Here is a 24398-nt window from a genome sequence, read left to right as displayed (position 1 = left end):
TCTCCTAGGTTCTCCATACAACCTGTGTCCTTTCTAGGACACCATTTCTAGGACTGAAATTGTGCACCTAGAATCAGTTACAGAAGGGGAAGGAAGTAAAAGAGAAACAGGGAACCGAGGCCCCAAATGTGGCTATGGTTTTAAGCAGAATTATGCACTGAGGCCAAAATTCATCAGTGGACAATTTCTTTTTTTAATCAACTATATTGAGATATGGGCTTCCCTGGTGGCTCAGCTGGTAAAGAATCCACCTGTAATGTAGGAGACCCCGGTTTGATTCTTGGGTCGGGAAGATCCCCTGGAGAAGGAAACGGCTACTCACTCCAGTATTCTGGCCTAGAGAGTTCCACGGATTGTATAGTCCATGGGGTAGCAAAGAGTCAGACATGACTGAGCTACTTTCACATATGCTGAGATATAATTTATGTACAAGATCAATGGCCGATTTTAAAGTCATTCCTTAAAAAAATTTTTTTTTTGGATCTAGTTTCAAGAGAAAAGAACTTGACTATAAATCCAGGCATCCTGGGTGGAGAATTTTGGGTGAAATTCTCCATAAATGAAGCAGCAGCTGCCTTCAGGGTTTGATAAAGGCCTTGGCATTTGGAACAGTGGGAGGTTCCTTCTCTCCATCTCCAGTCCTTTCTGGCTGGGGCCAGGTGAGCATGAGAGGTGGTCACTAAAGCCACAGAGCTGGGTGGAAATGCAAAGTGGCAGAGGGGAGCTCAAGTCACACAGCCGCCTCTCATTTGCTGTGCAAGCTGTAACAAGTTCCTGGGTATCTCCGAGCCTGCCTCAGTCTCCTCATCTGTAGAATCGTATGTGTAGTCAGGAGCTTCCCAGGTGGTGCTAGTGGTGAAGAACCTGCCTGCCAAAGCAGGAGATGTAAGAGACCAGGGTTCGATTCCTGGGTCGGGAAGATCCCCTGGAGGAGGGCGTGGCAACCCACTCCAGTATCCTTGCCTGAAGAATCCCATGGACAGGGGAGCCTGGCAGGCTACAGTCCATAGGGTTGCACAGAGTCGGACACAACTGAAGAAGGCACTTAATCAAAGGTATTAATAATATTGTTCTTAGCAGGCTAGGAACCTGCCGAGTCTCTCCTCCCTGGATCTGTGCTCTTCTCTCACCATCCGTGCTGACCACCCGTTTCCAACTATCCGCGTGGATACCCTTGGTGCTCCCTGGGGCTCCACCTGAGAGCCATCACCCTGAGTCACCACCCTAAGGCTCTGACCCCTGGTCTTCGAGCCCTACCTGCTTTTTCTTTTTTAAATTAATTGTCATTAAAATATAGTTGCTTTAGAATGTTGTGTTAGTTTCTGCTGTACAGCAAAGTGAATCAGTTACACATATGCATATATCCCTTCTTTTTTTGACTTCCTTTCCATTTATTTCACCACAGAGCACCGAGTAGGGTTCCCTGTGCAATACAGTAGGTTCTCACGAGTCATCTGTTTTATACATAGTTATTAAGAGTGTGGGGCTTCCCTGGTGACTCAGTGGTAAAGAATCCACCTGCCAAGGCAGGAGCTGCAGTTTCAATCCCTGGGTTGGGAAGATGGCCCGGGAGAAGGAAATGGCAACTCACTCCAGTATTCTTGCCTGGGAAATCTCATGGACAGAGGAGCCTGGTGGGCTACAGTTCATGGGGTCGCATAAGAGTCAGGCATGACTTAGCAACTAAACAACGACAATTAAGAGTGTGTGTATGCCAATCCCAAGCTCCCAATCTGTCCCATGCCCCTCCTCCCCTCTACCTGGCTTTTCAAGTTCTGGATTTCTCTCTGTTGGGCATCATCGTCTTCCTCCAGAACCTGAAGTTTGGGTGGGACCACTCTCTCATTCTGCCTGGAGGCGGCTGTTTCCGACAGCTGCTGGCTCAGGCGGGCCACTTCGTTCTGAAGGTTCGTGATCACGGCATCTTTGTATTTGGATTCGAGTTCGAAATCTGAGAGACGGCTGACTTCTTTTCCCAGCAGCAGAATTATTTCGTCCTGGGTGGAGGCCAGATGAGAAGTTTAGTGGGTGTGGGTCTGAGTGTAAGGCTGAGCCCATTGAAAAAAATATAGGGAAAATACGGTATCATTCTCTGGGAAGGTGAGGGCAGGCAGGGAAGGACAAGGCAGATTCTCAAGGCTATCTCTGTCATTTGAGAAAACCTCACAGAGTCAAGAATTTGGTTGAAATGATGTACTTGTATATAGATATCTGTAATGGATGTCTGGGCTTCCCAGGTGGTGCTAGTGGTAAAGTACCTGTCTGCCAATGCAGGAGATGTAAGAGGTGTGGGTTTGACCCCTAGGTCGGGAAGATCCCCTGGAGGAGGGCATGGCAACCCACTCCAGTATTCTTGCCTGGAGAATCCCATGGACAGAGGAGCCTGGTGGCGTTGCAAAGAGTCAGACATGACTGAAGTGACTTAGCCTGCACACACATGAATGGATGTCTATAGCTCACGGGTACTGAAATCTTCCTTTCCCCGAGAATTATCCTTTCACGTTAAGAATAACCATTCCACTTGGGAACTTTTGTTGCTGGAAAGTTTATAATTTTTTATTTACAATATTCAGCCTAGCACACTGGGGACGGTAACTAGGAAAACAACATTCTATTCAATCACATTCTACTTATAACGAGGGCTATTTTTTTTTTTTTTAACTTAAAACATTTAATACATTCTGAAATATTTATTTTCCCTTTCCTCTCTTCTAGTACTTCCTGCCTCTCTGGCAATTCATGTAACAATTTTTTTTTCCAGGTCACTGAATCTGGGAAGTAAATGAGACGGGAATGCTGATTATTTGTGGGCTGGTGTAAACTTTGGGCTAGAAAAACAATATCGCTGGCAGACTTCACCCACAGGTGTAATTAACCCTGTCTTCCAACTCTCCAAAGAAAAAGCTCTAACAAAAGAATTTGTTAGGTTTTCTAAAAGTGGAAGGAAAAAAAAAATCCCCCAAGCTTCTCACCAGCAGTTACCAACAAAATGTCAAGAAAACTGAAAAAAAAAAAATTCACCAGATGTCTTTTCAAAGGCAGACACAAAAAGAGACAAACAGGCAATTTCTAGGCTGGCTCATTCCCAGGGGAGCTTGCCCAGTTGGCCTCACGACCTTCCAGCTCTATGACCTGGGGAAGGACAGGATCTCAGGTAGGAGGAAGCTTGTCTGACATTGCCAATTGCTGCCAAGGGTCTTCTTTTGGGTCCTTGTAAACGCTGGTGGCAAAATTTCAAGAGAGAGCACCAAGCAGATTCCCTGCTCCTGGGCAGCTTCCCCCTCTTTCATCCTATTATGATCAGCCAGGAGCTTATTTATTTTTCATGCAACAAACACTCAATGGGCAGCAACTATATACCAGGCCTGGTGTTGGTGCTGAAATATAAGTTTGCAGAGGGCGGTGGACCGCTGTGGGTTCTGTCTTCCTGGTGAGCGCCACCCTCTAGCTGCCAATGCCCTTCCTGGAGGGAGCCTGGTGCATGTGACCCAAGCTGGTCAATCAGAGTTTTCTCAAAGATTTCACACATCAGTTACAGAGGGTGAGGATCTCTCGCCTCCTTTTGGACCACAGACCTTACATTTAGAGGCTTATTTGCCTGAGTTTGCCTTTTCCAACACAGAAAACTGGCCTTATGCAGAAAGCCAGTCTCTGAGGGAAACAGAAGGGAGAGATTGGTGGTAGGAAGTGTTCTGATGACAAGATTCAAGCTCCTGGATCTAGCCATACCTGAAGCTAAAAACCCTTTAAATATTCCAATAAGAGGAGCCAATAGATGCTTCCTCCTCTACCAAGCTAATTTCTTTATTGTCACCTGAAGGAGTCCTGGCAAGTCAGGGCATAAATGGCTTATAAATAGAAAAAAATTATAACTGTGGTTGCACTATATTTCCAATTTAAAAATGGAGGCAGGTTGAAAAACGGCTACAAACACTTTGCAGCTTTGCCATCTAGCCTATTTCCTAGCCCTGGAAGTCTAGGCTGGCCCTGGGACTTCTTTAATCAACAGAAGGTGGTGGAAGTGTGGCTGCATGATCCCCAGGCAAGTTCTTACAGGCTGTGAGCTTGTGTTCCGGCCCCCTGGGAACCCTGAGAGCACTGTGCTGTGATGAAAAACCACAAGCAGAAAGGGGGGCACCAGTCCAGGCATCCTGGCTGAGGCTCCAGTCCTGCAAAGGAGGCCATCAGAGAGACCACCGGCCGGGCTAGGTCACAGGCTGACTGCAGTCTAGTGAGTGAGGTCAGGGGACAGGAGCAAAGGAAACTTCCAGGTCAATCCGGAGATTCTGGGTAATAATGAGTTGCTGTTTTAAGCCCCTAACCTTTAGGGGTGGCTTGTTACACAGCAAGAAATACAGAATCCGAGCATGGCTTCTCACCTCCCTGCAACATTTCTTACAGAGTCTTGTCCCAGGACACCTTTGTTGGAACCCCCTACCTCCTGAAGTTTGGATTCCGTGTCTGACAAAGACCCCAGGTGGTTCTGCTCCTCACAGACTCTGAGAATTGCTGTAGGCCCAGGCCCTGGCCTTTGAGGAAAGTGAGATATTGCAGACTGCTTCTTTGGAATAATTTTCAGGTCATGTCTAAGAGGGAAGAAATCAACCTGGGTCCTTCCCAGGATGGTTTGAATTCACCTCTTCTCCTTTGAACCTCCCTAATTCTTTAATGAGTCTCTCTCTTTGCTTGGGCCTCCCTGACTTCAGTGTTCACTTCTTCCTGCCAGAAATGTGTTTTCCCACCACTGTTCCATCACTCGAAGCTGACCAAGTGATTACTATGTGTGTGTGTTAGAAGTACCCGCTAGGAAGTTAACCAGACCTAGGTTTGAATCCTAACACTACTCCTTACCCTGCTACTGCTAAGTCGCTTCAGTCGTGTCCGACTCTGTGCGACCCCATAGACGGCAGCCCACCAGGCTCCCCCGTCCCTGGGATTCTCCAGGCAAGAACACTGGAGTGGGTTGCCATTTCCCTCTCCAGTGCATGAAAGGGAAAAGTGAAAGTGAAGCCGCTCAGTCGTGTCCGACTCTTAGCGACCCCATGGACTGCAGCCTACCAGGCTCCTCCGTCCATGGGATTTTCCAGGCAAGAGTACTGGAGTGGGTTGCCATTGCCTTCTCCAACTCCTTACCCTGGGCAACCTTAAAAAAGTTACTTAACCTCTCTGAGCTTCAGTTTCCTCATCTGCAAGGTGAGGGAGATAAAATCTATCCTGAAGATGATAAGGATTAACAAGCCAAGGAAATGTCAAGTGCACAGGACATGGCCCAGCACACAGGAGATGCTCAGTACCTTGCAGTGGTAGATGCTATTTGGGATAAAATGAGCAGTAACCAAACTTTTAGCTGAATGTCTTGGGAGCAAGAGGTGATTTCTTGGAAGCAGTAAAAAAAAAAAAAAAAAAAAAAAGGCACTTCCAGAGTCACAAAGAGCAAGAGGCAGTGGCAATCCCTCTGTGGGTCCCTCTTGCTGCTGTAGCTCTGTCCTCCCCGAGATCCCTCACCTTCTCCTGCTGGGCCAAGCCATGATCCACAAACATCTCCCTGGCGGATCCTGCCCCGGGAATTTCCTCGGCCACTGGTTGTTCTGACAGATCCACGGCGTTGGTCCACACTAACACACACGGGCAACAGAGAATGCAGAGGAGATTATAAGTTTCCCCCAAATCTTAGAGGATATCTTCAGATTAACCTTCACACTCATGAAACTCACGCAATGACATCATCACAGGAATGCTGGTAAGGGGAAGAGCCGCCTCTTCCTCTTCCCCAGGGTTAGCTGTCTTGATGCACTTTGATGCACCCCTTTCCAGACTTACTTCTAGGCCGCGTAAGAGCTGAAGACCTGTGCAGGTCATTTAATCTCTCTCAGCCACATACATAATGTAGGGACATTAACAGTCTCCATTATAAAAGGCTCTTTGGAGAGTAAATAGAATAATGATGTAGCGCAGGGGTGGGCAAACTATGGCCCTACGGCCAAATCTGGCCCTCTGCTTATTTTTTAATTTATTTATTGGGCTTTTCTCTACTGCAGTGAGTGGGAGCTACTCTCTAGTTGTGGTGCAGGGACTTCTCATTGCAGTGGTTTCTCTTGTTGCAGAGCATGGGCTCTAGGGAGCGCGGGTTCAGTAGTTGCAGCACATGGGATCAGTAGTTGTGGCCTATGGGCTTAGTGGCTCTATGGCATGTGGAATCTTCGCAGACCAGGGATTGAATCCATGTCCACTGCACTGGTGGATTCTTATCTATTGTGCCTCCAGGGAAGTCCAGCTATTTTTAAATTGCAGTCACATCTTTTATTTTATTTAAGATTTTTTTTTTGAGGCTGACCTGTTTTCCTTTTTAAGTCTTTATTGAACTTGTTACAATATTTCTTCTGCTTTGTGCTTCAGTTTTTTGGCCACCAGGCATACGGGATCTTAACTCCCACCAGGGATCAAACCCCCATCCCCTGCATTGGAAGGTGAAGTCTTAACACGGGACCACCAGGGAAGTCCCTAGTCATATATTTAACAAAAAAACAAAAATGGGGGAATTCCCTGACTGTCCAGTGGCTAGGACTCTGTGCTTTCCCTGCCAAGGGCTCGGGTTCAATCTCTGGTTGGGGACCTAAGATCCCATGGCCAACAAACAAAAACAAAAATGGATTTACATAATAGAGATTTTTCTCCAGCTTACTTTTCACCTAACAATATATATATATTAAAAAATCAGCATCTGTAGCTGTACTTGCTTCTTTTAAAAAATATTTATTTATTTTTGGCTGTGTTGGGTCTTACGTGTGGGTGAGTGGGCTTCTCTCCAGTTGTGGCACGGGGGCTCTCTAGCTGTGGTGTGCAGGCTTAGCTGCCCCTCACCACGTGGGAGCTTAGTTCCCTGATCAGGGATCAAACCCCCATCTGCTGCATTGGGAGGCAGGTTCCTAACCACTGGACCACCAGGGAAGTCCCTGTACTAGTTTCTTTTTAATGATAGCATTGTGCTCCACTGTACAATTTTACCCAGTGTATTCAACTATGATCCACTTGATAGACATACAAGCTTTCCTGATTGTTTTCTTATTAATCCATTACAAGGGCTGTTTACATGACTTTTAGGGGGATGTGGCATTATGTTTGGGGATCTCACTCTGAATCATATCAGACACATCACAATTCACATCAAGACTGAGTAAATTTTTTTTTTTTTTGGTGTAGAAACTTTTGTAAAGATTTCTATAATTCTGCTTGTGAGATCACTTGGCTCCAAGCAGCGTATTTTAAATTTCCAACTGACTCTCTGGTTTCTGGGCAGTCACTGCACATTCTTATCTTCTCGTGAAGTGAGAAACCAATCCAATTGTTTTCAAAGGCAGTGAAACTTTAATGGGTGTTAACATGAATGATGAATGAAGCATGCACCAACGCGTTTGTGGCCATTTATTCCATCATTTATTCATTTGGCTGCTGCATTTTTTATTTATGCACTTCAGAGTCAATGATTCCCACCCTACCAAGCTTTTAAACATGTCTGTGGATCCTAGAACCTCCAGTGGACACAGCCTATTAAAAAAATCCTCTCCTGGTACAGGTTTGACTATAACGTGCAGCCAAATTCTGGGCCCTGTCATGCATCAAGGATTGTCACAGGCCTGCGGCTTAGTTTCTAAATATACAGCATAGTGTGCTTGGTGCTATATGTGTGCAGGTCGTTTAACTCTCAGGCTAAAGGCGGTCAGATCCCAAATCTGTGGTCCTCAGTCCTGGTGTGGCCAGGGAGCACTGCATTAGACAAGCCATAGAGCAGAGGCAGTTGTGTCTCCCGAAGGTCAGAAATGGGTTCTTATTGATAACTGCGTGGCCTGTTACCTGACATGCTGAACGCTAGAAACCAGCTCCCAGAGGTCCAGTTGAGGAAGGGACTGCCTGGGCTGTGCCTCAGGGCAGGCCCTGGAGTCTGACCCTAAAGGGGTGAGTGTCCAGTCTCGGCTTAAAGCTCTGGCATCTGTTGCTGTCAATGGCAACCCACTCCAGTACTCTTGCCTGGAGAATCCCACGGACAGAGGAGCCTGGTGGGCTACAGTCCATGGGGTCGCAAAGAGTCAGACACGACTGAGCGACTTCACTTTCACTGTTCACTTTCATGCACTGGAGAAGGAAATGGCAACCCACTCCAGTGTTCTTGCCTGGAGAATCCCAGGGACGGGGGAGCCTGGTGGGCTGCCGTCTATGGGGTTGCACAGAGTTGGACATGACTCACTCGACTCACTCGACTTAGCACCAGCAGCAGCAGCAGCAGCTGTCTCTAGGGGTGACTCTAGATGCTCTGAGACCCTGAGAGGTGATGGTTGGAGGGGGACATCATCAAACCTATAGAACGGGCTGAACAATGGGGTCCCTTTGTTGCAGAAGGTGTGTTCACTGAAAGTCTTTGTGGGGGCAGAATGTGCTCTGAGACTCGCTTTCCTTACACTCAGTTTGGGAGGTACTGGTGCAGCTTCCCCTCACCTGCCCCAAATGTCTTTACAGGCTACTATTACTTATCAACCTTGGAGCAGGAAATGGCAACCCACTCCAGTATTCTTGCCTGGAAAATTCTATGGACAGAGAGGCCTGGCGGGCTACAGTCCGTGGGGTCACAGAGTCGTATACAACTGTGGGACTGAGCTCTTCCTGTTTCCCCTGTTCCTACTAATATTATTTATCAAAAAGGACCTAAGGGCCATGTCTGACCAAACTGGTTTAACTCAGTTCAAAACAGACCCCCTTGCCTGCTGGATCCCCTTGGAGATCCTAGTGGGAAGAACCCTCAGGGAGGGCCAGGAGGCTGGGGGATTGGGTGGGACGGCAGAGGTGGGGACAGAGGCACTTTAAGAAGTTTCCAGCAGGAGCTATTTGCCAAACAGCGGGGAGTTACTTCAGTATTTTAACAACCCACTGCTTGTCCTGGTGTGTGTGAAAGTCGCTCAGTCGTGTCTGACTCTTTGTGACTCCATGGACTATACGTCCATGGAATTCTCCAGGCCAGGATACTGGAGTGAGTAGCCTTTCCCTTCTCCAGGGGATCTTCCCAACTCAGGGATTGAACCCAGGTCTCCCTCATTGCAGGCAGATTCTTTACCAGCTGAGCCACAAGGGAAGCTTGCCTGTCCTGGTGCTTATCAAATAATCATCAGTCCACAAAGGGGCAGCAAATGTGCACTTTAACTGTGCCTTATTTTTTTTGTCATTTCTTTCTTTAAAACTTTTTTTTAAATTATGAAAGTATGATAACACGTCTATAGCAGACGTGGAAAATACAGAATAAAGTTACATATATTAACTGTGTCTTCAAGACATTGCTACATATGGTAAGCTGTAAATAAAAGTTAAATGACAATCATGGGTAGATAATCACTTAATTTTTTTTAATTTTAACATTTATTGAGTGTTCAGTATGCATCAGGTGCTGTGTTTGGCACTTACAGGCAGGATCTGATTTTGTCTTCATGACAACCTGGTGAGATAGGCATTACTATTTCCATCTCTAGTGAAGGACAGGGAAGCCTGGCATGATACAGTCCATGGGGTGGCAAAGAGTCAGACACAATTTAGTGACTGAACAACAACAACATTCCTGTTTCCATTTTATAAGTGAGTGATATGAGGTACAGAGATGCCAAGTCACCTACTCAAGGACACACAGCTGGTAAGCAGGAATGAGCCCAGGTTTGTTGGATTCAGAGCCCAACCTCTCCTAACCTCTATGCAGTAAATTTACTGAAGTGGGAAGACATTTATGATATATTATTGAATTTCAAAAAGCAGGTTACCAATGTTAGGTTCACAGGATTCCACTACTGGGAGAAAAAATATATATAAATTGGATGCTATTTTAAAAAATTCACCCAACGTATTTTCTGTTCTCAGTAATTCTTCTCCACCTCCCATGAGCTCTTGCCATTAAGATTTGGTGGTTTTGGAGCTGAGGTTTTATTGCCTTGTGGGAAAGGAAGGATGACTATTAACTTAGAATGGGGTGATTTAGCTTCCAGGCACAATGATGTTTTGACTTCTGGCAAAGACTGGAGACATATTTGAGTATCACAGTTGGAGGGTTGAGGGGGTGGGGTTCCTGCTGGCATCAAGTGGGAAAGAGCCAAGGATGCTGCTAGATGTTCTAAAGTGAACAGGACAGATCCCACAACAAGGAGTTATCCAGTCCCAAATGTCACCGTGCCGAGATGGAGAAACCCTGACGTGGCCTACGATAAATAAGTCCTTGGCTTTGGGTTTTCAGATAGGATTTTTCAAATCTATGGCAAGGCAACAGTCTAACAGTAAACCAATTTTACTTGAAAACCCTAGCTTCATTAAGAAGGGATGGGTTTTTCTCAGAACCTTCAAAACTAGATGTTTCCTATCAAGAGCCAGCCTGGAGGACTGGAGCATAGAGTGCCCCAAAGAGTGGAGTAGAGAGGCCCAGACAGGAAGGAGCTCTCCATCACGCGGGAAGATGAAAGCCCTTCTCTGAGGATGGAGTGTCAGGGAAGCCAGGGTGAATGTATGGAAACAGATGAGATCTGGCTGGGAGACTGAGGGGATAGAGCCCCAGGTAGATGTGAAGCCCTCTAAGCCATAGTATTCATCCTTCACTCCTCCAGAGGAGTGTATATCCCTTAGAGAAGCCCCAGTTTCAACATGGCATTGGAAAAACTGATAGCAAAATCCACTGATTACAGTTGTTGTTTAGTTGATCAGTTGTGTCCGACTCTTTGTGACCCCATGGACTGCAGCATGCCAGGCTTCCCTGTTCATCACTATCTCCTGGAGTTTGTTCAAACTCATGTTCATTGAATCAATGATGCCATCCAACCATCTCATTCTCTGTCACCCCCTTATCCTTTTGCTCTCAATCCTTTCCAGCATCAATCTTTCCAGTGAATATTCAGGGTTGATTTCCTTTAGGATTGACTGGTTTGATCTCCTTGCTGTCCAAGGGACTCTCAAGAGTCTTCTCCAGCACCACAGTTCAAAAGCATCAGTTCTTTGGCGCTCAGCCTTCTTTATGGTCCAACTCTCACATCTGTACATAGTCAGGCTGTACAAACCATAACTTTGACTATATAGACCTATGTTGGCCTGAGACTAGGTCATAAAAGACATTGTGGCTTCTGCCTTACTGTCCAAGATCACTTGTCTGGAGGAGTCAGCAGCTGTGTCATAAGGACACTCAAGCAGCCTATGGACAGGTCCACCTGCTGAAGAACTGAGGCCTCCTACTAAAAGCCATGGAGGGAACCATTGCAGAGATGGGTCCTTCAGCTCCAGGAGGGCCTCCTAATGACCACAGCCCTAGCTGAGACCAAGATAGCAACCTCATGAGAAACTCTGAACCAAAATCACCCAGCTCAGCCAGTCCCAAATTCCTGACTCAGAGAAACTGTGAGACAATAAATGCTTACTGTTGTTTTATTTTAAAAATATTTATTTATTTGGCTGTGCTGGGTCTTGATTGCTGTGCCTGGGCTTTCTCTAGTTGCAGGAGTGGGGGCTACTCTTTAGCTGTGGTATGTGGGCTTCTCACTGCAGTGGCTTCTCTTGTTGCGGAGCACAGGCTCTAGGGCTTTTGGGCTTCAGTAGTTTTGGCTTGTGGGCTCTGGAGCACAGGCTCAACAGTTGTGGTACACAAGCTTAGTTGTTCTGTGCCATGAGGGATCTTTCCAGACCACGGATAGAACCGTGCCTCCTGCATTAGTGGGAGGATTCTTCACCACTGAGCCATCAGGGACACCCCTTACTGTTGTTTTGTACCCTTACATCCTGGAGTAACTTGTCATGCTGCAATGAGTAGTGAATACCGATGTTTGGCAGCAGGATCGGTGCAAAATTTAACAAAACCCCTAAACGGTGGAGTGGCTTGGGGTGGAACAGTGGCCAGAAGCTGGAGGACTTTTGCTGAGAACCTTAGAGAAGGCCTGAAGGGTTTGTTAGTAGGAGCTCAAAGGCCTTTGAGGAGGCAGTGAGGGAGGGTTTCCAAGAAAGTGAGGAAAATGTTATTGGGGTCAAGGGATCCTTGTTAGGTGGTGGCAGAAGTTTTAATAGCACACTGCCTGTCATCATGTGGGAAGAGAAAATTTTCCTGACGAGCTGACAGATCAAGCTAAAGAGAGCTTCAGGCAAGAGTTGTGGAAGGTGCACCTGGTTACTTCTTACTACTTATTTACACTGAAATGTGAAGGGGTGCTCAGTCGCTCAGTCGTGTCTGACTCCTTGTGGCCCCATGGAGTATAGCTCTCCAGGCTCATCTGTCCATGGAGTTTTCCAGGCAAGAAATATTGGAGTGGGTTGCATTCCTACTCCAGGGGATCTTCCTGACCCAGGAATTGAACCCCTCTCTCTTGCACTGCTTGCATTGGCAGGCGGTTTCTTTACCACTAGTGCCACCTGGGAAGCCCATGTGAAGGGTAGAGACAGTTAAAGAAAGGGCTGTTCAATCAGGACTCAATGCTCTGGGCTTGAAAATTCCCTGCCTGTGCAGGTGGCAAATGACACATAAGAAACAGACTCCGGGCAAAGATCAAATCATGGGCGCTCTCAAGAAAACACAATCTAAAGAAGAAACTGAAGTGACTGTAAAAATCCTGTGTTAAGAACACAGACTCAGGGCAGTGTCCCAGAGGATGTTTGGTCTAGGCACTGGGCTTCTAAGAAGCTTGGGCAGTCTTGGCAGAAGCCCAAGGTGGAAGGGCTTGTGTCAAAAAAAACCTGTGAGTATGGGTTTTGCCCATTGTCAACCTGCTTTTTTAACTTATATGCAGAGTACATCATGCGAAATGCAGGGCTGGATGAAGCACAAGCTGGAATCAAGATTGCCAGGAGAAATATCAATAACCTTAGATATGCAGATGACACCACCCTAATGGCAGAAAGCAAAGAGGAACTAAAGAGACTCTTGATGAAGGTGAAAGACCAGAGTGAAAAAGCTGGCTTAAAATTCAACATTCAAAAAACGAAGATTGTGGCATCTGGTTCCATCACTTCATGGCAAATAGATGGGGAAACAATGGAAACAGTGAGAGACTTTTATTTTTTTGGGCTCCAAAATCACTGCAGATGGTGACTGCAGCCATGAAATTAAAAGACACTTGTTCCTTGGAAGAAAAGCCATGACAAACTTAGATAATGTATTAAAAAGCAGAGACATTACTTCACTGACAAAGGTCCATCTAGTCAAAGCTATGGTTTTTCCAGTAGTCATGTATCGATGTGAGAGTTGGACCATAAAGAAGGCTGACCACTGAAGAAGTGATGCTTTTGAACTGTGGTGTTGGAGAAGACTCTTGAGAGTCCCTTGGACTGCAAAGAGATTAAACCAGTAAACGCTAAAGGAAATCAACCCTGAATTTTCATTGGACGGACTGATGCTGAAGCTCCAATACTTTGGCCACCTGATGGGAAGAGCCGACTCATTGGAAAAGACCCTGACGCTGGAAAAGATTGAAGGCAGGAGGAGAAGGGGACGACAGAGGATGAGATGATTGGATGGCATCACCAACTCAATGGACATGAGTTTGAGCAAGCTCCAGGAGATGGTGAAGGACAGGGAAGCCTGGCATGCTGCAGTCCATGGGGTTGCAAAGAGTTGAACACAACTGAGTGACTGAACAACAACATGGGTTTCTCCTAATAGGATGAACCCAAATAAGAAGCACTGGCAACACAGAACGACAGAGATTCACAGAAGTAAAAGAAGCTTCTGGACCCACAAGCTTCTGCAGGCAGGAAGCAGATTCTAAAAACTATGCAGCTGCAACCATGTGATACCTTTCATGGGAAAGGTAGGACAACTCATAGGGCAGAACTTAGAGACTGGAGGGCAGAACCAAGAGCCCTGGAATGTCATTTCTGGGCAAAAGCTGGACTGAGGCCCCATCAAGGAACTGCTAAGATTTTCCCAGCTGGATTTCAGAATTGCTTTGGGCCAGTGATGCTTGTGTGTTTCCTATCTTTCTCCCTTTTCAACAAGAGGAGGGTATGTAGCAGTTATGCTGTGTCTGTCCCACCATTGTATGTGGGGTATGTGAGGGACAGACACTTTGTTCATCAGTCTTCAGATTTCTGCAAATAGTACTTGATGAACTGAACTTAAGGAGCTACACCCATGAGCCTCATCTGTGCCTGGACTTGATTTAGATGCAATTCTGGAATTTGAGCTGATGCTGTAATGAGGTGAGATTTGGGGGAGGGGCACAGGAGAGGGTCTGAGGAGGGTGAATCACTGAGGACCAGAGGGCAGACTGCAGTAGCCAGCCTTCAAGATGAGTGCCGATAATTCTTGCCTCCTGGTCTTCAGTCCATGCGCAGTCTTCTCCCATCCTGGAGAGAGACACCCTGTGTAATCAATAGGACCCTGCAGCAATGACAGAGAGTGACTACTGAGGCTTAGTCACAAGAGATGTTGCAATTTGCACCTTGCTCTCCTGGATCATTTGCTCAGGAGGAGCCAGCTGCAGACTGATGCTCATGAGAACACTGGAGCCACTCTCTGGGGAGATCCCCATGGTGAGGAAGTAAGGCCTCCTGCTCACAGCTACGTGAGCACGCTGTCTTAGAAGTGGATCCTCCAGCCCCTGTCAAGCCTTCAGATGATGCAGCCTTACAAGGGACCTGAGCCACGGCCGACCTGCTAAGCTGCTCCCAGATTCCTGACCCACAGAAACTGTATATGATAACACGCTTGTTTCTTGCTTTAGGCTGCAAATTCTGGGGAGAATTTCTTACGCGGTCATGATAACAAATACACATTGCATGTTAATTTCACATGAAAGAGACAAAAAACACTGAATTCTAGTTAATGGTATATATGCTAAAATATTTAGGAGGAGGACTACAGATGTGTGCAATTTATTTTGAAATGCATCAGAAAATAAGATGGATTAATGAATGAATAAGCCTTCCTTGGTGGTTCAGTGGTAAAGAATCTGCTGGCAATGCAGAAGACCCAGGTTCAAACCCTGCGATGGGAAGATACCCTGGAGAAAGAAATGGCAACCCGCTCCAGTATTTTTGCCTGGGAAATCCCATGGACAGAGGAGCCTGGTGGGCTACCGTCCATGGAGACGCAAAGTGTCAGACACAACTTAATGACTGAGCATGCCATAAATGAATAGAAGGATGGATAGACAGAAATATAACAAAGAATACAGAAATATGTTAATAGTAGAATTAGGAGGGGAGCTGTTCTCTTTAAAATTCTTTTTACTTTGCTGTATGTTTGAAAATTTTCACATCAAAATGTTAGGGAGAACTGGCTGAGTAATTTCTTAACTTGGGTGGTAGGTAAATGAGCATTCCTTAGAAGATGATGATGTAAACTGTAGAGACAGGTTTCATATGCTCCTTAGTTTATATATTTCAGAATAATACCTATTATTTGAGTTCTGGAACATTTCATGCAAAGATGGGCATAGTAAAGGACAGAAATGGTATGGATCTAACAGAAGCAGAAGACATTAAGAAGAGGTGGCAAAAACATAAGGAAAAACTATACAAAAAATATCTTTATGACCCAGATAACCATGATAGTGTGATCACTGGACTACAGCCAGACATCCTGGAAAGTGAAGTCAAGTTGGCCTCAGGAAGCACCACTACAAGAAAAGCTAGTGGAGGTGATGGAATTCCAGTTGAGCTATTTCAAATCCTGAAAGATGATGCTGTAAAAGTGTGGCACTCAACATGCCAGCAAATTTGGAAAACTCAGCTGTGGCCACAGGACTGGAAAAAGTCAGTTTTCATTCCAATCCCAAAGAAAGGCAATGCCAAACAATGCTCGAACTACTTACTGCACAATTGCACTCATCTCACATGCTGGCAAAGTAATGCTCAAAATTCTCCAAGCCAGGCTTCAACAGTACATGAACCAAGAACTTCCAGATGTTCAAGCTGGATTTAGAAAAGGCAAAGGAACCAGAGATCAAATTTTCAACATCATTTTATCATTGAAAAAGTGAGAGTGTTCTAGAAACACATCTACTTCTGCTTTATTGACTATACCAAAGCCTTTGACTGTGTGGATCACGACAAACTGTGGAAAATTCTTCAAGAGATGGGAATACCAGACCACCTTACCTGCCTCCTGAGAAATCTATACGCAGGTCAAGAAGTAGCATTAGAAACGGACATGGAACAATGGACAGGCTGTATATTGTCACCCTGCTTATTTGACTTATATGCAGAGTGAAAGTGAAAGTCACTGAGTTGTGTCTGACTCTTGGCAACCCCATAGACTATACAGTCCATGGAATTCTCTAGGCCAGAGTACTGGAGTGGGTAGCTTTTCCCTTCTCCAGGGGATCTTCCCAGTTCAGTTCAGTTCAGTCTCTTAGTCATGTCTGACTCTTTGCGACCCCATGGACCACAGCATGCCAGGCCTCCCTGTCCATCACCAACTCCTGGAGCTTACTCAAATTCATGTTCATTGAGTCAGAGATGCCATTCAACCATCTCATCCTCTGTCATCCCCTTCCCCCACCTTCAATCTTTCCCAGCATCAGGATCTTTTCAAATGAGTCAGTTCTTTGCATCACGTGGCCAAAGTATTGGAGTTTCAGCTTCAGCATCAGTCCTTCCAATGAATATTCAGGATTGATTTCCTTTAGAATGGACTGGTTGGATCTCCTTGCTGTCCAAGTGACTCTCAAGAGTTTTCTCCAACACCATAGTTCAAAAGCATCAATTCTTTGGCACTCAACTTTCTTTATGGTCCAACTCTCACATCCATACATGACTACTAGAAAAACTATAGCTTTGATTAGATGGACCTTTCTTGGCAAAGTAATATCTCTGCTTTTGAATATGCTGTCTAAGTTGCTCATAACTTTTCTTCCAAGGAGCAAGCGTCTTTTAATTTTATGGCTGCAGCCACCATCTGCAGTGATTTCTGAGCCCCCCAAAATAAAGTTTGTCACTGTTCCATTGTTTCCATTGTTCCACTGTTCCATGTTTCCCCATCTATTTGCCACGAAGTGGTGGGACCAGATGCCATGATCTTCGTTTTCTGAATGTTGAGTTTTAAGCCAACTTTTTCTCTCTCCTCTTTTATTTTCATCAAGAGGCTCTTTAGTTCTTCTTCGCTTTCTGCCATAAGGGTGGTGTCATCTGCATATCTGAGGTTATTAATATTTCTCCTGGCAATCTTCATTTCAACTTGTGTTTCCTCCGGTCCAGCATTTCTCATGATGTACTCTGCATATAAATTAAATAGGCAGGGTGACAATATACAGCCTTGATGTACTCCTTTCCCTATTTGGAACCAGCCTGTTGTTTCATGTCCAGTTCTGTTGCTTCTTGGCCTGCATTCAGATTTTTCAGGAGGCAGGTCAGGTGGTCTGGTATTCCCATCTCTTGAAGAATTTTCCACAGTTTGTTGTGATCCACACAGTCAAAAGCTTTGGTATAGTCAATAAAGCAGAAGTAGATGTGTTTCTGGAACACTCTCGCTTTTTCAATGATAAAATGATGTTGAAAATTTGATCTCTGGTTCCTCTGCCTTTTCTAAATCCAGCTTGAACATCTGGAAGTTCTTGGTTCATGTACTGTTGAAGCCTGGCTTGGAGAATTTTGAGCATTACTTTGCCCGCGTGTGAGATGAGTGCAATTGTGCAGTAAGTAGTTCGAGCATTGTTTGGCATTGCCTTTCTTTGGGATTGGAATGAAAACTGACTTTTTCCAGTCCTGTGGCCACAGCTGAGTTTTCCAAATTTGCTGGCATGTTGAGTGCCACACTTTTACAGCATCATCTTTCAGGATTTGAAATAGCTCAACTGGAATTCTATCTCCTCCACTAGCTTTTCTTGTAGTGGTGCTTCCTAAGGCCCACTTGACTTTGCATTCCAGAATGTCTGGCTCTAGGTGAGTGATCACACCATCGTGATTACCTGGTTCGTGAAGATCTTTTTTGTATAGTTCGCAACCAGGATCTTCCCAACCAGGGATCAAATCCAAGTCTCCCACATTGCAGGCAGATTCTTTATAAGCTGAGCCACAAAGGAAGCCCTATATGCAGAGTACATCATGTGAAATGCCGGGCTGGATGAAGCACAAGCTGGAATCAAGATTGCCAGAAGAAACATCAATAACCTCAAATATGCAGATGACACCACCCTTATAACAGAAAGTGAAGAAGAACTAAAGAGCCTCTTGATGAAAGGGAAAGAGGAGAGTGAAAAGGTTGGCTTAAAACTCAACATTCAAAAAACTAAGATCATGGCATCTGGTCCCAATGTTTCCATTTGGGAAACAATGGAAACATTGAGAGACTTTATTTTGGGGGGCTCCAAAATCACTGCAGATGGTGACTGCAGCCATGAAATTAAAATACGGTTGCTCCTTGGAAGAAAAGCTATGACCAACCTAGATAGCATATTAAAAAGCAGAGACATTACTTTGCTGGCAAAAGTGCATATAGTCAAAGCTATGGTTTTTCCAGCAGTCATGTATGGATGTAAGAGTTGGAGTATAAAGAAAGCTGAGTGCTAAAGAATTGATGCTTTTGAACTGTGGTATTGGAGAAGACTCTTGAGAGTCCCTTGCACAGCAAGGAGATCCAACCAGTCAATCCTAAAGGAAATCAGTCCTGAATATACACTGGAAGGACAGATACTGAAGCTGATACTTCAATACGTATGGCCACCTGATGCAAAGAACTGACTCATTGGAAAAGGCCCTGATGCTGGGAAAGATTGAAGGCAGGAGGAGAAGGGGACGACAGAGGGTGAGATGGTTGGATGGCATCAGTGACTTGACGTACGTGAGTTTGAGCAAGCTCCGGGAGTTGGTGATAGACAGGGAGGCCTGGCGTGCTACAGTCCATGGGGTCACAAAGAGTCGGACACAACTGAGCAACTGAACTGAATTGACCTGTAACCGACTGTGAACAATCAATTGAGATAAGTCACTACCTTCAGAGTAGCCTAATATCTATTACTTGAACGGCTGAGTGAGGTGACTAGGTGAGTGGTCCTGAGGGAGACCAGGGGAGGTTGTGGAGCCATTGAGAGATCTGGGGACTCTGAAGGGTCTGTGGCTGGGACCCAGAGGACAGAGAATGGGACCTTCTTGACAGCAGCCACAGAAGAAATCTGGGAATCATGCCAGGGACTAAGTCCTCCTAGCTACTCTGCCAGTGGGGCTGGTGAGGCCGAGAGGATGGTGATAGACAGGAAGTCTCCTCCCCAAATGCCATGAGGCCTTCTGGGGCAGAGGAGCAGGGAACGAATCCCTGATGGCTTTGTGTCCCCAAAGTGACCAGGCTGTGAGTGACAGTCCTCAAGATAACCAGCCTTAAATTTCACCGAAAAGCATCAGGTGAGATTAGAGTGAATGTATCACCTCTCGAGAAGTAATTTTCTCCATAAGCCTCTGTCTCCTCTAACTTGCAAAGTGGTAATAAAATATTTAAAACCTCGAAAGGCAAGAGGGATTTCAATTACCAATATTTCTGTCAAAAGAAGTATATAAATATAGATTCTGATACACATTCATATGTATTCATGTATATGTACACACACACACACACACGCACACACACACATTCATTGCAGAGGCACTGACTGATATGTGTGGATGGGCACAAAATCTGGAGGGATTTGTACCAAAAAGTCAACAGGGGGCAGTCCAGATGGTAAGGATGAGATCTTTCACTGTTTTCTGTTTATCCCAATTGTTTTTTTCACAATTGATAATGTTCCACTTTAGAACTGGAGAAATTAAGCAAAAACTGGGACCCATCCTCCTGGCCATGAGCCCATCCCCGAAGCCACCACGAAAGCACCCCTGAGTACCTTGTTTGATGATGGGAACCCCGTGGGCAGCACTGTCCACCATGAAGGAGAACATCTTCCCGCTGGCGCTCACGGGCCGCTTGTGAGAGGTGGGCGGGACCATGGTGGGCCTGGGGAAGCCCTGGGACCAGCTCCTCTGCACTGGCACCGACCGGACGCCTGGGTGGAAGGGGACTTGCGGTGGCAAGGGTGACTGGTTCGGCTGCTGTGTGGCCCGAGATGGCTGTGGCCTGGGCCAAGATGCCGGGCCCGTTGCCCATGGGAAGGAGACCTGCAGGGGCAGACAAGAGGGACAGCAGAGGTTATGAGTAGCTGGGGTGGTCTCCACCCTTCTGTCCCAGCGACGTGATTGCTGTCCTAGGTTTCATCATATAAGTCACTTCCTCCAGGAAGCATTCCCAGACTCTCCCCAAATCTGGGATGGTGATCCCCACATGAGTCACACTGCACATCACTGCACCACCAATTGTTGGGTGCAGCCTTCATACCAAGCACCCTGCCAAGAGATTTGCATCCATTACCTCACTTAATACACCTAACACTCTGTGATGAGCTTGAGGCTGAGTAAGACCTAGTGACGTTCCCAAGATCGTAGATTTGGTAGTGAGCGGCTGAGCTGGTAGAATGCCATCTCCAAGACAGAAGAGCGTTTTGTCCATCTTGCTCAACACTGTATCCTCAAAGCCTAGAATAAACCCTTGGTGTGTACAGAGTAGGCCCTCAAATATCAGTTGAGGACTTCCCTAGTGGCCCAGCCGTTAAGAATCTGCTTGCCATTGTAGGGGACATGGGTTCAATCCCTGGTCCAGGAAGCTCTCACATGCTGCAGGGCAACTAAGCCCGTGCACAACTACTGAGCCCACGCTCTAGAGCTCCCGAACCACAACTAATGAAGCCTGTGTGTCTAGAGTCCATGCCCTGCAACAAGAGAAGCTGCCGCAATGAGAAGCCCATGCAAGGCAACTAGAGAGTAGCGCCCACTCACCATAACTAGAGAAAGCCCAGGGCAGCAGTGAAGATCCAGTGCAACCATAAATAAATATATATATTTTTTAAAGTATCGGTTGAAAGAGTGAATTAACAAATCTCTGAGATTCAAGCCCAGCTCTCTAGGACCCCATGGCCTGCTTTCTTTCCATCCACAATGCGTGTCTCTCTGGCACTCCGACTGCATCTGTCCCCCAAAGCCAAGAGCTCTGGGGTGGCAGGTACCCTGGCTGGCTCATTAGCCTGTGATCCTCAACAGCCACCACACCTGATTCTTGGCAGATACTCCATAAATATCTATCGAGGGAGCCCAGCAGAAGATGTTTGTAGCTACTTTCAACAGAGAGCTCATCAAGATCTATCTAAACCGGGAGAAGCAAATGCTGGAGAGGTGTGGACATCTGGCTGTGTCTTGGCTTGATGCTGTCACGGCGGTTTCTCCCCTTGCCTAGTGGTTAAGGCATGACGTCCTGAGTGCTACCAATGATCTTACTTTACTCATCTTCCTCACTATAGGGGGAGGAGATCTCTTTATGCCCGGTTTACAAATGAGGCTTAGAGAGGTTAAGGCAGGGGTCCCTAACCTCCGGTATCTAATGCCTGATGATCTGAGGTGGGGCTGATATAATAATAATAGAAATAAAGTGCACAATAAATGTAACACACTTCAGTCATCCCCAAACAATCCCCCAGCCCACTCCCCTGCCACCTGGGTCCATGGTAAAATTGTCTTCTATGGAACTGGTCCCTGGTGGCCAAAAGGTTGGGGGACTGCTGGGTTAAGGAACTGACTAAGCTCAGATGATGGTGGAGGGGGTGGTGGGATTGGGGTCTGATGAGCTCTTTGCCTCTCTGTTTCTCTTTCCTTTCTTATCACCCAACCCCACCCCTCCCCCTAGACTCTTGGAAGAAAAAAACCCACACTTCTCAAGTAAGAAGCTAAGTTTAAAGGTTCGCCGCCTGCGTGGGATCACGTGTCTTTTTCCCCAGACAGGGACACATAATGAGAAACAGGACAGAAGGCTTCCGAAATAGGAGCACTGGCAGACAGAACTTCCTATAACTCCAGCTGGACTGTGTTCAAGAGGAAGTTTCTCCACTTGCTTGGGCTCCCAAACCAGTCTTTTAGCTACAGCTTTTCCCAGCCAAGTCAAGAATCTGGTGAATTCCCCCAAAGGCTTTTTTTGGAGTCAGTGAGAGCAGTGTTTGAGGAAATTAAACTCCAACTGCCTGGGGACACTTGGCCCAGCATTTTTTTGGGGGGCTGCTTCGGGCCTTAGTTGAATCATGCAAGATCTTTTGTTGTTGTTGCAAGTGGACCCTCTAGTTGTGGCACGTGAGCTCTCTAGGTGTGGCACTCAGGCTCAGTTGCCCCGCAGCATGTGGAATCTTAGTTCCCTGACCAGGGATCAAACCCCAGTCCCCTGCATTGCAAGGTGAATTCTTAACCACTGGACCACCGGGAAGTCCCTGCTCCAGCATTTATAATGACACTGGCCCTGGGCTTCCTTGGTGGCTCAGAAGGTGAAGACTCCGTCTGCAACATGGGAGATTTGGGCTCCATCCCTGGGTCAGGAAGATCCCCTGGAGAAGGGAATTGACTACCCACTCCAGTATTCTTGCCTGGAGAATTCCATGGACAGAGGAGGGTGGCAAGTTCCAGTCCATGGGGTCACAGAGCTGGACAAGACTGAGTGACTAACAGCCAGCCTCTAGGCCCTACTGAAACCTGTTTCAGGAATGGACTTGGTGGTGTTCCAGAACTCCGCTACCTTACATGTAGATTAAAATGTCCCTCCACTGTGGGCACCTCTGTCTCTACCTAAGCTCTCTTCTTTCCTCTCCTTTCAGAAGCTGAGATGCCCTGCTCCTGCCTGTGCTGACTTCTCCATCCATCCTCTCCCTTTCTCTCCTCTGGGGCTGTCTCACCTCAATCATTCCTATCATTTTTTCCCATTGATTTAATAAAGTTTTATTGAATGAATGGGCTGAAGGTGGGAAGGGGTAAATTCAAGTGTGTTTTATCCCCTGCTAGCTAGAAAACAAATCTAGACACCACAGGTAGTGGTGGAAGAATTTCCTTTCGTGCTGGGATGCTCAGGTAGATGTGCCTCCCTGCCCACTAACTGCCAGGGTGCTAAAGGGAGTGGTCATATCTCATGCCTCAAGTGAGAACAGGCCAAAACCCACTCCGCCCTTTGGAAGTTTCAGGAATCTCTCTCCCAATCTCAGTCCATTGCTGTGGGTGGGGCTCAGCCATCAGCCAATCACACTCCCTGGTGCACTGATTGGTGCACTGGTGGGGCAAGCGATCCAATCAGAGCCAAGGAGACCCAAGAAAACTTGGCTGGACACCAGGGTCTAGAGTGTCCTGGTTGGACTTAAAAGAGTGCAGCCCACATGAAGGAGTGGAGCCCAGACAGGGAGAGAGAGAAGTTGTTTTTTATTTTCAAACTTGTGGTAAGTAACCTATGCGTATGTGCTCAGACGCTCAGTCGTGTCTGACTCTTTGCAGTCCCATGACTGTAGCCTGTCGGGCTCCTCTGTCCATGGGATTTTCCAGGCAAGAACACTGGAGTGGGTTGCCATGCCCTCCTCCAGGGGATCATCCCGACCCAGCGATCGAACTCGTATCTCTTATGTCTCCTGCACTGGCAGGAGGGTTATTTACCACTAGGCCACCTGGGAAGCCCAAAACTTTTATAAATAAGTTTAATAATAGTGGTTTACATAGAGCTTGATTTTTTTGTTTGTTTTGCTGATTGCCTAGACTTAAGAAGGTAATGGGGAAAATCTTAACAGTGCAGATGATAAAAAAGCATGTCGCGCCTCAGCCATTATGTTATAAGCAGCACAAAAAATTGAGGGAACATTCCTCTAGTACTTGAAAACTACTATCTGATGCAGAAAAAAAAAAAAGTCATGTCACTGATGAATGTGGGACGTTCCAACGTCTTTCTTTTTGACTTGTATCACTCATAAAGGCAAATATATCCAAAATACCCCCAAATATCCACCAGTGCTCAGGCTGGGAACTCTCTCATTCATCCTACAACAAGAAATCGGCTGTGGATCCAAGAATTCAATGAAAGTCAATGAAAGCATTCTGTGAGATTCAGCTGACTGTGTGGCATATACAGGAAAGAGTACTGTATTTCTCATTATTTGGGAAGAAGGTGTTACACATTCTTGATATCACTAAACCTTATGCCATACATGTGCATCCTTTACATTTTTCAGAGAGCTGGTTGTTAAACATTTACCAGCCAGTCACTGGCTGTGCCAGGCACTCAGCAGAGTGCCTGGGACTCACGGTAGGTGTTCACTGCCGACTGAGCTGAACGGTTGGCAAAAGTAGTGTTAAGTAAAAAGGTCTTTGATTCTGGGGCTGGGACGGGGGAGGGAGGAATACCTGCTAAGCCTGGAGAATCTCATGATAGCAGAGAGTAAAGAAGTGCCCAGAGCAAAAGTATGGTAAGATGCTTAAGGGCACAGCAACCAGCCTGAAAGAGCTCCCAGAGGCTGAGGCTGGAAGAATTTGAGCAAAAAAACAGATAATGAGGGACGTCCCTGCTGGTTCAGTGGTTAAGAATCCGCCTTCCA

The 24398-nt window shown here is 46.3% G+C and overlaps 1 protein-coding gene across 20 annotated transcripts in view; it reads right to left on the bottom strand.

Moving 5' to 3' along the window:
* FHAD1 (forkhead associated phosphopeptide binding domain 1) overlaps positions 1 to 24398 on the bottom strand; it is a 159334-nt gene that overhangs the window by 95820 nt on the left and 39116 nt on the right. For all 20 annotated transcript variants that reach the window (XM_081488046.1, XM_081488049.1, XM_081488055.1 and 17 more), the window contains exons 4-6: positions 19809 to 20079; positions 5506 to 5615; positions 1761 to 1997 (exon numbers count right to left, since the gene is read on the bottom strand). In XM_081488046.1, coding sequence (XP_081344172.1) covers positions 1761 to 1997; positions 5506 to 5615; positions 19809 to 20079 — 618 coding nt within the window. The remainder of the gene's footprint in view (positions 1 to 1760; positions 1998 to 5505; positions 5616 to 19808; positions 20080 to 24398) is intronic.

This window comes from Giraffa tippelskirchi, chromosome 5, assembly GCF_054371585.1.
Source record: "Giraffa tippelskirchi isolate mGirTip1 chromosome 5, T2T-mGirTip1v1.2.pri, whole genome shotgun sequence".
Lineage (NCBI taxonomy): Eukaryota > Metazoa > Chordata > Mammalia > Artiodactyla > Giraffidae > Giraffa > Giraffa tippelskirchi.
This window is presented reverse-complemented; position numbering and strand designations above follow the sequence as displayed.